Source organism: Ovis canadensis, chromosome 15, assembly GCF_042477335.2.
Source record: "Ovis canadensis isolate MfBH-ARS-UI-01 breed Bighorn chromosome 15, ARS-UI_OviCan_v2, whole genome shotgun sequence".
In the NCBI taxonomy this organism is placed as follows: domain Eukaryota; kingdom Metazoa; phylum Chordata; class Mammalia; order Artiodactyla; family Bovidae; genus Ovis; species Ovis canadensis.
Genome location: NC_091259.1, coordinates 69,366,500 through 69,383,147, shown reverse-complemented (window position 1 = coordinate 69,383,147; position 16,648 = coordinate 69,366,500). Strand labels below are relative to the sequence as shown.

The 16,648-nt window shown below is 38.0% G+C and overlaps 2 protein-coding genes across 15 annotated transcripts in view; one reads left to right on the top strand and one right to left on the bottom strand.

Moving 5' to 3' along the window:
- Nucleotides 1-6,323, bottom strand: part of ELP4 (elongator acetyltransferase complex subunit 4) — a 237,823-nt gene extending 231,500 nt beyond the window's left edge. The window contains exon 1 of the mRNA XM_069554651.1: nucleotides 6,051-6,323. Within this exon, the coding sequence (XP_069410752.1) occupies nucleotides 6,051-6,273 (223 nt within the window). The 5' untranslated portion in view covers nucleotides 6,274-6,323. The remainder of the gene's footprint in view (nucleotides 1-6,050) is intronic.
- An 82-nt stretch (nucleotides 6,324-6,405) lies between these two features.
- IMMP1L (inner mitochondrial membrane peptidase subunit 1) overlaps nucleotides 6,406-16,648 on the top strand; it is a 90,853-nt gene continuing 80,610 nt past the window's right edge. For 2 of the 14 annotated variants that reach the window (XM_069554663.1, XM_069554657.1), the window contains exons 1-2: nucleotides 6,452-6,528; nucleotides 8,063-8,256. The gene's annotated coding sequence lies outside the window, so the exon portion shown is untranslated. Of the gene's footprint in view, nucleotides 6,529-8,062; nucleotides 8,257-14,889; nucleotides 14,934-16,648 lie in introns of those variants that run through there. The other 12 variants (XM_069554652.1, XM_069554666.1, XM_069554654.1 and 9 more) reach the window with 7 other exon arrangements.

The window sequence follows — 16,648 nt, the reverse complement described above, 5'->3', positions numbered from 1 at the left end:
ATGTTGGTCAAACTAAAAGTTTAGCATAAACTGAAATATATGTGATGATAACAACCATAAAAGATGAGAGCAAAAAGGTTCTCTTTGGGAGAAGAGTAAATATTTAGTTTTACAGTTTGTGCTACATATAGACCAATATTAATTTTTTAATCCATTTTAAATATTTTAAATTATACTTTCCAACTCTTCACTATTTTTCCTCACATGTAAAAATATTTAGCTAGTAATTATCATTTTGTGTATTTGAGATGAAATAATATAGGCACATAACAGATACTCCAAGTTTCTAGTCTACTATAAAAAAAAATAGCTAACTTTTTTCCATAACTTAATCTTTATAGGAAGGATTTAGATTTGTTATCTAAACTTCTTTGGGTCTATAGTCATGTCTTCTCAAATTAGGAATTTATATAAGGCCTCCACGTGGAATATTTAGAGAAGTAGATATTTTTTGTGAATGATATTCACAGTGAAATAAAAACTGATCAAGAAATAGTTCTCCAACTGAATGATATGATATCTTGCTCAGGTGTCTTGCCCAAAGAAGTACAGTAAGAGCTACTCTTACCATTCTGACAATTATTTTCTTATTAGAAACAATCAATACATGATACAGTAAATAGATTATTTGATAAATTATCAGTATTAATTGTACTACTGTATTAACAGTAAGCAGCAAATCAGACTATACTATGAAGGTAGTTTTCTGCCTGAGTTGAACAATCCACTGTTTCTGGTAATTCAGGAAACAAAAGTTTTAAATATCACATATACTAAAATCATATATGGAAAATTTTTATGTTTGGAAAATGTAAACATTACTTAAAACAATATGAGGACACTTCAATAATTTTTATCAGGCAAATTAATATTCTATTTGGCTTCTCTTACAAAAAGGCAACCTACTTTTTTTCTAATGGGCTATATTATATAAATTCACTAGACTGAAATTTGAATTGGCCCTAGTAAAGCTGGTCATTTGGAAGGTTAGTCATGGGAAATAAGAAGAAGCCACCTTATTATTTATAAATCAAGCTTTTATTCTATGTATATGAGGTAAAGTGATTTTGACATGACCATATACACAAGCATGTAGCTGTAAAGTTCCTATATTCTTCCAAACTTCATTTTAGTGTGTGATAAGACCACATTTCCCCCAAATGCTCTGTATAAGGTATTTTGAAATATCTCACTCAATATACTGAGATTCTAGCTATATTTTAAACTAGAGGAAATTTTAATAAGTTAGCAGTCATTCTCCCTACCCAAAATGGAAAAGCTTAACCAACTAAACACAAGATGCTTGACATGATATATTCAACAAGTTAGCTTTCAATACATCTTTAAATTCAGCAATTCATTAGCAATTTTAAAAGCAGCACAGATTTCACACTAATAGTTCCTAATTAAAATAGAAATATCATTTCCCAATAGTACATTAAAATGTCTGACAGGTAAGTAACAGTGTAAGTAAGCACTTGTCTTAGGAATTCATAAAGGCCTTCAAGTGGAATATTCAGAGACATAAATGCTTTTTGTGAATGAAATTCATAGTGAAATGATGAGAACAGATCAAGAAATAGTTTCCCAATTAAATATGATAACACTGCACAGGTGGACACACACACAAAGAAGTAAAAAATGGTCTTGTTCAATGCCTCCTCTTCCCTTTAATCATATCAGATAAATCACCAATATTCTAGGTCACTAAAAAAATAAATTTTTGGTTTTACCTCTAGACCCCACTTTAAGAAGTATATTTAAGCTCATCTCCAGCTTACTAAAAAAATATGGGAGAATATTTTATCAACTTGTAAGTTCACACAAGTTTGAAAGCTTGAAAATACTTTCCAAGTGATGTCTTAAAGTACAAAATTCATCAAGCTTTTACATTTTAAAAAATTGACAGTATTTTGTCTTAAAACTAGAAAAAATATAAAAGCTTAAGAAACACTAGAAGATTTAAGATTTTAAGTGTCAGTATCTATTTTTTAACTTCTTTAAATATGAAGGAAAGATTTTAAAAAAATTATGTGAATAGTTAGACAATGATATATTAATTTAAAGGGAGAACATTCAATTCCTACACAGTTCTCAAAACAAATCTCCAATTAAGCTATACATTTAGGGTAAACAAGGTCAAATTAATATATTAGAATATGAAGGTCATAAGTGATATCTTGTTTTACAATAAAGGCAACTCCTTTTTCAAAGTTAAAAGTTTCAAAGTAAAAGGGAAGAGAAATAAAAGTTAGGAAAGAGAAGTCTTTCATCCTAGTTCTTTCCAGTGCTCTTTATAAATCAGTAGTTTTGCTTAAAATTATAGAAGCAAAATAGGCATCTTAAAGGCACTATAGGGAAAATGCAAGGTAACAGCCATATCCTTTGTTCACAGCAATATCCTTAACTACCTAATTAATGCTACACTTCAAATTAACTTGCAGTTATATGATTAACAAGTCTACTTTTTCTAGGTAAGAAACATCCTAACAACTCTTGGTTATCACAGTTATTGGCTGGGCAAACATGGGAATCAAAACAGAAAAGCCATCAACAATGAGAGTGGTTCTGTTAATTAAATTTTATGAAACAATTTTACAAAGGAATGAACGGCATTTGCTTTAAAATGTACAGGTATCAATTGTTAAAACATCATAACTGGGATTATACTAAATAAACAGGCTAAGCTTAATGTATATTATCCCATACTCCAGATTAAGATGTGTGTGTGCTCAGTGGTATTCAACTCTTTGTGACCCATGGCCTGTAGCCCAACAGGCTCTTCTGTCCATGGGATTTTCCTGGCAAGAATACTGGTGTGGGTTGCCATTTCCTTCTCCAGGGGATCTTCCCAACCCAGGGATCGAACACGTTTCTCCTGTGTCTCCGGCATTATGGGTGGATATTTACCCGCTGAGCTATTAGGGAAGCCAGATTAAAATATAGTGGAGGAAAGGACTAGGCCAACCAGTATTTATTTTTTCACGGCAATGTTGAAAATGGTAGCTACCCTCAAGCTTCTTCAGGGCAGTCTTCCTGGATTATTATTTACCCCAATTCCTATTTGCACTCACTTGTCTGTCAAAACTTAATAAATTCTGAACACCACAGAGTTTAATCCAGTTAAAACTGAGAAGTCATCCGTCCTTCAACTATCTTTTTGAAGGATGAGCCTGGGAGATAATTTCTCTACGTTAGTCCATATGGTCCTAAAATCCACTATTTTATATTCAAGGAAAAGAGAAATTCTGCCAGAATCCTTTATCTACCATATAATCTCCTTGGAAATTCTTGGAAGAAGAAAAATGATATATTTACACACACTGTCCTCAAATAACAACATAAATGTTCTGGAAAGGGACGGTTGAGAAACTGGGTTAGGAAATCCCCGAATGTAAATTAGTCAACTTGGGAAATATAAATCGATATCTAACAATAAAATAAAGAATAAAAATATTTAATACAATTAGATCATGAAAGTTAAGATGCAGTAATAGAAAAGTCTCAAATTTATAAAACACTTCGGAGTAAGCAATGGAAATATTAGTACATCATCAAATAACTAACATTCAAATCGTCTATTTTATGCCTTTCAAATATATTTTGCATCTACACTTAAAATTACAATAATGTCACAATGGCAGTAGTAAAATATCACTGCAGAGGATGTCAGCGACAATACAATATTTACTTGTTATGCAGTAACTACAGAATATATTTAGGCAACAACAATGTCACAGTATAGTTTCATCATTCTGATGTCATAGCATCCTATTATCATTACATTTTGTCACTATAAGATTATATTAGACTTGTCACAATCTTGAGTCAGATAACATTTCAGAACCACAGTATAATCTGAATTGCTTTTACTTTTGTGCATACACATTAGCAGCCAAATGTTTCACTTTCAAACAATGGTTTAGTGATCAACACATATATAGGGTTTGCTCCAAAGGGCCACAGAAAATAGAAAATCAAAATATAAAAATGCCATTAGGAAGTTAACAACTAAAATATTTCAGAGATTTTATTATTCCAAATGTAGTAACTCCTATTAGAAGAATGTCTTCAACTTCTGTGCAATTTGAGAATTAACTGTATACATGCAAAATATATTTCAAAATATCCAAAAACTGATACTTATTTCAATCATTTTAATGAACACTAATTTTTAGCATAAGCTTGTTAGAGTCAAATAAATAGATTCCCCAACTTCGGAAGCAAATCTGAAGAAATTTAAAATTACAGTTCAAGTTTATATCACTGTAAAAAAACACAAGGAAGGTGCTTTGGGTTACCTTTCTGGTGGGTGCTTTAAGAGGCTATACAGTTAAATCTTTAGGCTTAGATGCCATATGGTTAAAAACATCTGAAAAGAGTTCTCAAAAATTTGAAGCAATTGCAGCATAGTGCAGAGCATTAAATGTGGAGCCTGAAGGGCAGCCAGACTGTCACTAGTTTTGTGACTATTCCTGTCGGTTAGTCGCCGAATCTGATTTTAGAGCTGAAACACGTAATTCCATCCTACGTGTTTCATAATCTGTGCACGCTTTTTCCTACACATTATTTTTCTTTAAACCAAGAACTTATTTAGAATCTATAAGTACCAGGCACTGTGCTAGTTACATTTTGTTATTCAAATGAGGAACTGAAGATGTAATGTTAGAATATGTGACCTTTTTGTTTGGAGAGTTTCAGGATCAGTGAATGAAGTTACATATCTCTATTGAGTTATCAAAAAAAGGACTAGGAACAGCCTCCAAGTTTTACATTTAAATACAAGATGACACCAAATTAAACTCACAAGTGAAATAAATATTTGCCAACTAGACATTTTGAATCATTTCTGTTTACAGTACCATGCAATTTAGGAAGGCAACAGAGTTGAAACAATTAAGGGAAATCATTCAAATTTATTATTTAAATTTATGTAGAAATAACCAGGATCCAGTTATGGTCATAAAGTAAGAGACGTAAGAAGCCATACTCTTTCTCATTGGCCTTTCTATTGCTAAACCTATCTCAAAAGTCTACCGGTGGGGGAAAAAACTACAGAGTGAAAATGACAAGGGAAGTACAAGAACAATGGCATTTGTAATATTTTATGAAAGTGTACAAGACTTAACTGACACATCTCACCCTGCAATAATAAAATTATGAAATACAAACATGGACCAATTTTAGTAAAGTAGCATTCTGATAGGAATTAACTACTTTACAAGCTTTATTAACACAGCAGCTTTGTCCTACCTATCTAATCTGTTCAGTCTTTTCAACATAATGGTTATTAATCAAGCATATTCTTTAGCAAGCCTTCTCAAGAAAAATTCCAGAGATTTTGGAAAGCCTAAAATCTGGACTTCTTTTTCTCGTTAAAATGTAAAATAATTTTAAACATCGTTTGAGATGTAACTCTGGGCAGCAAAATATATAGAGAAAAAACAACAAAAACAAATATACATATATTTAACACAGATACTGGGTACGTCTGTTAAGGTCAAAGACAGGCTTTCATTACTTGGATCCACCTAAGCTCTAACATACATTCTTTTTAAGTCAATATGATTAAAGATTCAGAACCAGGAGATAAGCAGTCAGGCGGCGAAAGGGGGGACGTTACTTTTTTCAGCATCTTCTATTTATTCCCATCTGTCTCAAGTGATACAAACTTCTGTAGGTTAGCCCAAATCATGGGCTATCTGGGATTCACATAAGGGTGCATTCAAAAGACCGGGACGGGATCCTAGATGAATGCCAAATCGTCTCTGATTCCCCTGAACTAGGAATGCAAAGCATGTAGGTTTCCTGTCATAATCGAGAAAAAGGCTGGTGGGCACCAAAAGTAGAAAGTAGGAGCACAAAACCAGATCTGATTAACAGCATTTAAAGTCTCCATGCAACCCTTCCTCCCCTCCATCAGACTGGGCCATCCTCTCCAAGTCCGAATGCTGAGAGGTGAGAGAGAGATGTGGGGTCAGGGTGTCTACCCCGGCAGGTCCCCTCCCTCTTTTCCCTCTGCTGAGCCCAGATCTCCGTTCTGAACCGACCTAGGAACTGGTCCAGGGCTGGCAGCCCGGTTGATACCAGCAGCTGTCCATTCCGCACCGACCGCCGTGTCCCCGCGATGGACACCAGTCGAGAGCAACCGCTGTCGGCACCGCTGGCTCTGGGACCCCTCCGCTGGAAGCTAGTAACGTTGTTCGTGCTGGCCGCCGCCACCATAGACCCAGTACTCCGGGTGCCGGTGCCGCTGGTCCCTGCTGCCGCCATCTTGGGGCTTCCCGCGTTGACCCAATGAGAACTCTGGGAGCTTAACCGACGGGCCTGTCACAGTCTTCCCCAAACTCCCGCCTCCTCGACTCTTGAAGCCAATAGGACTGAGGGCTCCCTCCCGAGTCAACCAATTGGAAGGCGTATTGCTGAAAAGTGCGTTTACGTCAGGATTGCCGACTTCTGCAAGGCCCAGGTGGGAAAGAGCCACTTGAGTCCTGGGCGAGAGTCTTCCTGGGTTCTTTGGGGCTTGAGGTGGGTAATATCATTAACGTTCTTCTCGTTTTGAGTGTCTTCATTCACGTTGAGTTAAAAAAAAAAAAAAGGGCTGGTGGTGGGGTATATCAAGCAACTTTCAGTAGGACCCTGCACTTTGCTCCTCTCTGTAGTAAACAGGATACCGCTCCCCATCCCAGGCCTTTTCCGGCATCCTCTTCAGGTCTTTTTCTAAGTAGTTGGGTAACATGGAAGGAATTGAAACTCTTACCTTAGTAGCTTGTTCAGCCCCTGGGCTCGGTTCCTCAGTGCCGGTGGCAGCTGGGTTGGATTTAGACAGAGTAAAAACTCTTGAGCTTTGAGGCTTTTTGATGTCCCTCTGTTTCAAACAGCAGATGATAAACTGTACCTCTCTTGACACGTCCCCGTAAGTTGCTTTCGTTAATTTTAATTAGTGCTTCTGGAAGTCTTAGAGCGCCTTTCCATAAGTGGTGTGAATGATAAGTGTTATTCTGACAACCTTGTTCACACATTTAATTGTCGTTTGCTGTTAAGGCAGCTGCAAATAACACAATACTTTAGTGTGTTTTTTTTTTAACCCGAAAAACTGGTAAGAATTACATGTGTATGTGCTTTCTTTTTCAAGTGATCTGTGAACTCTGAATCCAGAGTTTATTAGAATAGGAATTTTACATGATGAAAAATTTTTACATTTTACATGTAAAAAGGTTACATGTAGATTTTGGAAAAAAGCCATGAATCCTTGGATTGAAATTTTGTTCTCAAAATTTTGAGCTGGGCGTGGAGTAGGGGGTTGGAGTAAGTAATCTTTGAAGACGTTCATGATTGACAGATGTGTAAACTAAAAGAGTCCCAAGTTATGCTTGCACTGATACTAATTGTTGATTTTGACAGTGATCTATGATACTAATAAAATGCATCAAAACTTCATCAAAACTCTTGCATTGAATTGTTTTAAATCTCAGTGACTTGTAAAAACTTTGGCTGATTCTTTTTGAGATTATATTGCTACATAGTGACTCGAGTTTTTCATTTGGGTAGGTTTTTGTTTTTTAAAGAAAAATGTTCAGGAAAAAAAAGCGCGTTGCAGTTTAACAATATATCAACTGGAAAGCTTGATCAGGCTTTAGGTGCCTTCATTTAGAGTCTCATCAGTATAATTCTGTGATGCCAATCATTCAGTAAGTAGCTGTTGAAGGTTTATTATCTGCTTGGACCTAAACTTGTCATTTTAGGGCAAAGTAAAAAAAAATTGTTCTCATTTGGAGGAGATAAGATTAACACATAGATAACAACATATCAATTAAAATGATCACAGTGAACAATATATGTTACTATTGCCCTGTAGTAAGTAAGTACTCAAGAAGACCAAAACAGAAAGTGAGAAAGCACTCCAATAACAAATAGGAACTTCTTAGACAGTTTTGCTGCTCTGAAAACTTTGAAGTATACAAATATTGAATTTCTATGGATTTATTTACTACATATTCGATTATTTTCTACTCTCTTTACTTCAGTCTTTAGTTTCCTAAGGTGAAAAATTGTTTTTCAGCTTTAACTACAATCCAGGAAGATGTGCACCAATGCATTCCTGAAGTTAACATATAATCTTTGGTACAACATTATCATCGGTTCAGTTCAGTCGCTCAGTCGTGTTCATCTCTTTGGGACCCCATGGACTGCAGCATACCAGGACTCCTTGTCCATCACCAACTCCCGAAGCTTGCTCAAACTAATGTTCATCAAGTCGGTGATGCCATCCAACCATCTCATCCTCTGTCGTCCCCTTCTCCTCTCGCCTTCAATCTTTCCCAGCATCAGGGTCTTTTCTAATGAATCAGTTCCTTGCATCAGATGGCCAAAGTATTGGAATTTCAGCTTCAGCCTCAGTCCTTCTGATGAATATTCAGGACTGATTTCCTTTAGGATGGACTTTAGGATCTCCTTGCTGTCCAAGGGACTCTCAAGAGTCTTCTCCAACACCACAGTTCAAAAGCGTCAATTCTCAGGCGCTCAGTCCAACTCTCACATCCATACATGACTACTGGAAAAACCATAGCTTTGACTAGACAGACCTTTGTTGGCAAAGTAATGTCTCTGCTTTTTAATATGCTGTCTAGGATGGTCATAACTTTTCTCCCAAGGAGCAAGGGTCTTTTAGTTTCATGGCTGCAGTCACCATCTGTTGTGATTTTTGGAGCCCAAGAAAATAAAGTCTGTCACTGTTTCCACTGTTTCCCCACCTATTTGCCATGAAGTGATGGGACCTGATACCATGATCTTAATTTTCTGAATGTTGAGCTTTAAGCCAGCTTTTTCACTCTCCTCTTTCACTTTCATCAAGAGACTCTTTAGTTCCTCTTTGCTTTCTGCCATAAGTGTGGTGTCATCTGCATACCTGAGGTTATTGATATTTCTCCCAGCAATCTTGATTCCAGCTTGTGCTTCTTCCAGCCCGATGTTTCTCATGATGTACTCTGCATATAAGTTAAATAAGCACGGTGACAATATACAGCCTTGACGTACTCCTTTCCCAATTTGGAACCAGTCTGTTGTTCCCTGTCTGGTTCTAACTGTTGCTTCTTGACCTGCATACAGATTTCTCATTAGGCAGGTTAGGTGGTCTGGTATTCCCATCTCTTTAAGAATTTTCCACCGGTGATCCACACAGTCAAAGGCTTTGGCATAGTCAATAAAGCAGAAGTAGATGTTTTTCTTGAATTCTCTTGCTTTTTCAATGATCCAGTGATTGTTGGCAATTTGATCTCTGGTTCCTCTGCATTTTCTAAATCCAGCTTGAACATCTGAAAGTTCTCTGATCACGTACTGTTGAAGCTTGGCTTGGAGAATTTTGAGCATTACTTTGCTAGCATGTGAGATGAGTGCAATTATGGGGTAGTTTCAGCATTCTTTAGAATTGTGTTCTTTGGGATTGGAATGAAAACTGACCTTTTCCAGTCCTTTGGCCGTTGCTGAGTTTTCCAAGTTTACTGACATATTGAATGCAGCACTTGCACAGCCTCATGTTTTAGGATTTGAAACAGCTCAGCTGGAATTCCATCACTTCCACTAGCTTTGTTCATAGTAATGCATCCTAAGGCCTACTTGACTTATCATTCCAGAATGTCTGGTTCTAGGTGAGTGATCACAGCATCATGGTTATCTGGGTCATGATGATCTTTTGTGTATAGTTGTTTTATGTGTCTTGCCACCTCTTCTTAATATCTTCTGCTTCTGTTAGGTCCATACTATTTCTGTCCTTGATGGTGCCCATTTTTGTGTGAAATGTTTCCTTGGTATCTCTTAATTTTCTTCAAGAGATCTCTAGTCTTTCCCATTCTATTGTTATCCTCTATTTCTTTGCATTAATCACTGAAGAAGGCTTTTGTTACCTTTCCTTGCTTTTCTTGGAACTCTTCAATCAGGTGGAATCATCTCTCCTTTTATCATTTGCCTTTCACTTCTCTTCTTTTCACAGCTATTTGTAAGGCCTTCTCAGATAACTATTTTGCCTTTATGCATTTCTTCTTGGGGATGGTCTTGGTCATCATCTCCTGTACAATGTCATGAACCTCTGTCCATAGCTCTTCAGGCATTCTGTCTATCAGATCTAATCCCTTGAACCTGTTTGTCACTTGCACTAAATCATCAAATGATTTAGGTAATACCCGAATGGTCTAGTGCTTTTCCCCACTTTCTTCAATTTAAGTCTGAATTTGGCGATAAGGAGTTCATGATCTGAGCTACCGGCAGCTCCTGGTCTTATTTTTGCTGACTGTATAGAGCTTTTGCTGACTGTATAGAGCTTCTCCATCTTTGACTACAAAGAATATAATCAATCTGATTTTGGTGTTGACCATCTGGTGATGTTCATGTGAAGAGTTGTCTCTTGTGTTGTTTGAAGAGGGTGTTTGCTATGACCTGTGCATCCTCTTGGCAAAACTCTGTTAGCCTTTTTCCTGCTTCTTTTTCCACTCCAAAGCTAAATTTGGCTGTTACTCCAGGTATCTCTTGACTTCCATGTTTGGCTTAAAGCTCAACATTCAGAAAACGAAGATCATGGCATCTGGTCCCATCACTTCATGGGAAATAGATGGGGAAACAGTAGAAACAGTGTCAGCCTTTATTTTGGGGGGCTCCAAAATCACTGCAGATGGTGACTGCAGCCATGAAATTAAAAGACACTTACTCCTTGGAAGAAAAGTTATGACCAACCTAGATAGCATATTCAAAAGCAGAGACATTACTTTGCCGACTAAGGTCCGTCTAGTGAAGACTATGGTTTTTCCTGTGGTCACGTATGGATGTGAGAGTTGGACTGTGAAGAAGGCTGAGCGCCGAAGAATTGATGCTTTTGGACTGTGGTGTTGGAGAAGACTCTTAAGAGTCCCTTGGACTGCAAGGAGATCCAACCAGTCCATTCTGAAGGAGATCAGCCCTGGGATTTCTTTGGAAGGAATGATGCTGAAGCTGAAACTCCAGTACTTTGGCCACCTCATGCAAAGAGTTGACTCATTGGAAAAGACTCTGATGCTGGGAGGGATTGGGGGTAGGAGGAGAAGGGGACAACAGAGGATGAGATGGCTGGATGGCATCACGGACTCAACGGACGTGAGTCTGAGTGAACTCCGGGAGTTTGTGATGGACAGGGAGGCCTGGCGTGCTGCGATTCATGGGGTCGCAAAGAGTCGGACACGACTGAGCGACTGAACTGAACTGTGATGAAAAGGACATCTATTCTTGGTATTAGTTCTAGAACGTCTTGTAGATCATCATAGAACTGTTCAGCTTCAGCTTCTTCAGCTTTAGTGGTTGGGACATAGACTAGATTACTGTGATATTGAATGATTTGCTTTGGAAACGAACAGATCATTCTGTCATTTTTGAGACTGCACCCAAGTACTGCAGTTTGTACTCTTGTTGACTATGAGGGCTGCACCATTTCTTCTAAGATATTCTTGCCCAAAGTAGTAGATATAATGGTTATGAGTTAAATTCGTCCATTTGCCCATTCCAGTTCATTTTAGTTCACTGATCTCTAAAATGTCAATATTCATTCTTGCCATTTCCTGTTTGACCAGTTCCAACTTACTTTGATTTATGAACCTAAATTATTCCAGGTTCCCCTTCAATATTGTTTGTTACAGCATCAGGCTTGACTTCTATTAGCAGCCATATACACAACTGTGCTTTGTTTTTGCTTTGGCTCCGTCTCTTTCTTCTTTCTGTAGATATTTCTCTACCCTTCTCCCTTAGCATATTGTGCACCTGGGAAGTTCATTTTTCAGTGTCCTATCTTTTTGCCTTTTCATACTGCTCATGGGGTTCTCAAGGCAAGAATATTGAAGTGGTTTGCCATTCCCTTCTCCAGTGGACCACGTTTTGTGAGAACTCTTTACCATGACCTGTCTGTCTTGCATGGCCCTGCACGACATGGCTCATACTTTCATTGACTTAGACAAGGCTGTGATCCAAGTGATCAGTTTGGTTAGTTTTCTGAAGTTGTGGTTTCCATTTTATCTGCCCTCTGATGGATAATGTTCATGGATAGGTGACTCAATATTTTCACTGTCAGTTCTTCCATAATTGATCCATAGATTTCATGTACTCTCAGTTAGAATCCCATCATATTATTTCATGGAGATTAACAGACTGGTTCTGTAGTTTATATGGAAAGACAAAAAATCTAGAATAGCAGACACAATATTGAAGAACAGAGATGTAGTACTGACTCTACCTGACTTCAAGACTTACTATAAAGTATTAGTGGAGCAGTATACAGAATCCAGAAATAGACCCACATGAATATAGGGAACTTATCTTAGACAAAATGAGCAAAAGCAATACAGTGGAGCAAAGATAGTCTTTGCTTTGGAACAGTCAGTCATATACATGCAAAAATAAACAAGTAAATAAATATTGACACAGACTTTACTTCAGGAAAATTAACTCAGAATGAATCACATACATAAGTGTAAAATAAACTATGAAACTCAAGTAGGATAACGTTAGAGAAAATGTAGCTTACCTTGGGGATGGTAATGACTTTTTTGATACACCAAAAACATCATCTATAAAAGAAAGAGTAGACAGGTTGGACTTCATCAAAATTAAGAACTTCTGCTGTGTGAAGGACAGTATCAAGAGAATGAGAAGAGATGCCACAGACTGGGAGAAGATAATTGCAAGGACACACTTGATAAAGGGCTGTAATCCAAAATATACGAAAGTCATACTCTTACCATTTGTTGTTGTTAGTTGCTCCGTCCTATCCAGCTCTTTGAGACCCCATGGACTGCAGCATGCCAAGCTTCAGTCCTCCACTATTTCCCAGAGTTTGCTCAAATTCATGTCCTTTCAGTCTGTGATGTTGTCCAACCAACCTCTGCTGCCCCTTCCCTCTTTTGTCTTCAGTTTTTTCTACCATCAAGGTCTTTTCCAGTGAGTCAGCTTTTTGTAATAGTTGGTCCAAGTATTGGACCTTCAGCATCAGCCCTTCCAATGAATATTCAGAACAGATTTCCTTCAGGATTGATTGGTTTGATCTCCTTCCAGTCCAGGAAGAGCACCACAAGAGTCTTCTCCAGCACCACAATTCAAAACCATCAATTCTTCAGTGCTTAGTCTTCTTTATGGTCCAACTCTCAAATCTGTGCATGACCACTGGAAAAACCATAGCTGTGATTATGGTGATCTTTGGTGGCAAAGCGAAGCCTCTGTTTTTTAATACACTGTGTAGGTTTATCATAACTTTTCTTCTAAGGCACAAGCATTTTTTAATTTCATGACTGCAGTCACCATCTGAGTGACTTTGGAGCCCAAGAAAATAAACCCACTGCTTCCACTTTTTCCCCTGCTATTTGTCATGAAGTGATGGAACCGGATGTCAGATCTTAATTTTTGAATGTTAAGTTTCAGACCATCTTTCTCACTGTCCTCTTTCATCCTCATCAAGAGGCTCTTTCAGTTCAGTTCAGTTGTATCTGACCCTTTGCTACCCCATGGACTGCAGCACACAAAGCCTCCCTGTCCATCACCAACTCCAGGAGTTTACTCAAACTCACATCCATTGAGTCGATGATGCCATCCAACCATCTCGTCTTCGGTCATCCCCTTCTCCTCCCACCTTCAATCTTTCCCAGCATCAGGGTCTTTTCTAATGAGTCAGTTCTTTGCATCAGGTGGGCAGAGTATTGGAGTTTCAGCTTCAGCCTCAGTCCTTCCAATGAATATTCAGGACTGATTTCCTTTAGGATGGACTGGTTGGATCTCCTTGCTGTCCAAGGGACTCTCAAGAGTCTTCAACATCACAGTTCAGAAGCATCGATTCAGCACTCAGCTTTCTTTATAGTCCAGCTCTCACATCCATACATGACTACTGGGAAAACCATAGTTTTGACTAGACGGACCTTTGTTGGCAAAGTAATGTCTCTGACTTTTAATTTGCTCTGTAGGTTGGTCATATCTTTTCTTCCAAGGAGCAGACGTCTTTTAGTTTCATGGCTGCAGTCACCATCTGCAGTGATTTTGGAACCCCCCCCAAAATGAAGTCTGTCACTGTTTCCACATTTATTTGCCATGACGTGATGTGACCAGATGCCATGTTCTTAGTTTTTTGAATGTTGAGTTTTAAAGAAGCTCTTCGTTCCTCTTCATTTTCTCCCATTAGAGTGGTATCATCTGCATATCTGAGGTTGTTGATATTTCTCCTGGCAGTCTTGGTTCCAGCTTGGGACTCAAACAGCCAGCATTTTACATGATATACCTTCATCTTAAATAAGCAGTGTGACAATATATAGCCTTGTTGTACTCCTTTCCCAGTTTTGAACCAGTCAGGTGTTCCATGTTTGGTTTTAACTGTTGCTTCTTGACCCGATTACAGGTTTCTTAGGAGACAGGTAAGGTGTTCTGATACTGCCATCTCTTAGAACTTTCCTCGGTTTGTTGTGATCTATACAGTCAAAAGCTTTAGTGTAGTCAGTGTAGCAGAAGTATATATTTTTCTGAAATTCTCTTTCTTTTTCCATGATCTAAGGTGTGTTGCAATTTGATCTTCTTCCTCTGCCTTTTCTAAATCCAACTCGTACCTCTGGATATTTTCAGTTCATGTGCTACTGAAGCCTTGCTTGAAGGATTTTGGGCATAACTTTGGTAGCATGTGAAATGAGGGCAGGACACGACTGAAGCGACTTAGCAGCAGCAGCAGCAGTAGGGTAGTTTGAACAGTCTTTGTCATTACCCTTTTTTGAAATTGGAATGAAAACTGACCTTTTCCAATCTTGACTTGTTGAGTGCAGCACTTTCACAGCATCATCTTTTAGGGTTTTAAATAACTCACCTGGAATTCCATCACTTCCACTATCTTTGTTTGTAGTAATGCTTCCTAAGGCCCACTTGACACACTCCAGGATGTCCTGCTCTAGGTGAGTGACCACACCGCCGTGGTTATCCAGGTCATTGAGACCGTTTTTTGCATAGTTCTGTGTATTCTTGCCGTCTGTTCTTAACGTCTTCTGCTTCTTTTAGGTCCTTGCCATTTCTGTCCTTTATGATGCTCATCTCTGCATGAAATGTTCCCTTGATTTCTCCAGTTTTCTTGAAGAGATATCTAGTCTTCCCCATTCTGTTGTTTTTCTCTGTATATTTGCATTGTTCATTTAAGAAGGCCTTCTTATCTCTCCTTTCTGTTCTCTGGAATTCTGCCTTCCGTTGGGTATATCTTTCCCGGGTCTTCCTTGCCTTTCACTTTCTTCTTTCCTCAGTTATTTGTGAAGTTTCGTCAAATAACCACTTTGCCTTCCTGCATTTCTTTTTCCTTGGGATGGTTTTCATCACTGCTTTCTGTACGGTGTTATGAACCTCCATCAATAGTTCTTCAGGTACTCTGTCTACCAGATCTAATCTTGTCACCTCCACTATGAAGTCATGTAGAATTTGATTTACGTCATACCTGAATGGCCTAGTGGTTTTCCCTATTTTCTTCAATTTGAGCTTCAATTTTACAATAAAAAGTTCATGACATGAGGCACAGTCAGCTCTTGATTGTGTTTTTGCTGATCATACAGAGTTTTTCCATCTTCAACTGAAAAGAATATAGTTGATTTGGGTATTGACTGTCTGGTGGTGTTGAACATCTTTCCATGTATTTGTTGGCTATTTGTATGTCTTTGGAGAAGTATCATTTAGGTCTTCCACCTATGTTTTGATTGAGGTGTTTTTTTTTTTTTTTTTATATTGAGCTACATGAGCTGTTTGTATAGTTTGGAGATTATTTTCTTTTCAGTTGCTTCACTTGTGAATACTTTTTCCTATTCTGAGGGTTAACTTTTCATCTTATTTATGGTTTCTTCCACTGTGTCCTTTGTGTTCCCCCATGATCCCCTAAAGTTGCTGTTTTGTCCCAGCTGACTTCCCCCACCATGAGGTGATTTTTCTTGGTGCAGGAACCTCTCCTTACCTTCAGCTTCCCACCAGGGGTGCTGGTCTCTTTTTTGATTCCTCCTTTCTGTCTGTCTTTTTCCTACCCGGTTGTGAGGGGATTTTTCTTGTCCTGTTAGGTATCCGAAGTCTTCCACTAATGTTCAGCAGGTGCTCTGTGAGAAATTTCCATTTGTAGACGTATCCTTGATGTACTTGTAAGGAGAGATGAATTCTGTGACCTATTTCACCATCTTGACTGCTCGCCCCTCCACTGTAGCACTTTTAGAAGCAGGAATTAAATATAGCTGTAGTGATCTATAATAATTTCCAGGTAAACCCTGCCAGGTAGTGCTTCCTATGTTGATGGAAATATTCTGTATCTACACTGACCGGTATAATAGCCATTAAATACATTTGACGTTTGAATACTTATAATGTGGCTGCTATGACTGAGAACTGAATTTTTAATTTTGTTTTAATTATTTAAATTTAAAAGCTACTTTTTACCAAGTTGCTACTATATAACTCTAAATCAATATTTAGCAAAATTTTTCTGTGAAAACCAAATAGTAATTATTTCAGGCCTTGCAGATCATATGGTCCTTGTTGCAACTACTTAGCACTGTGGTTGCAGCAAAAAAGCAACTTTAGACAATATGTTAATAAATGAACATGACTGTGTTCCAGTAAAACCTTATTTGCTAAAATAGAGTGAGCA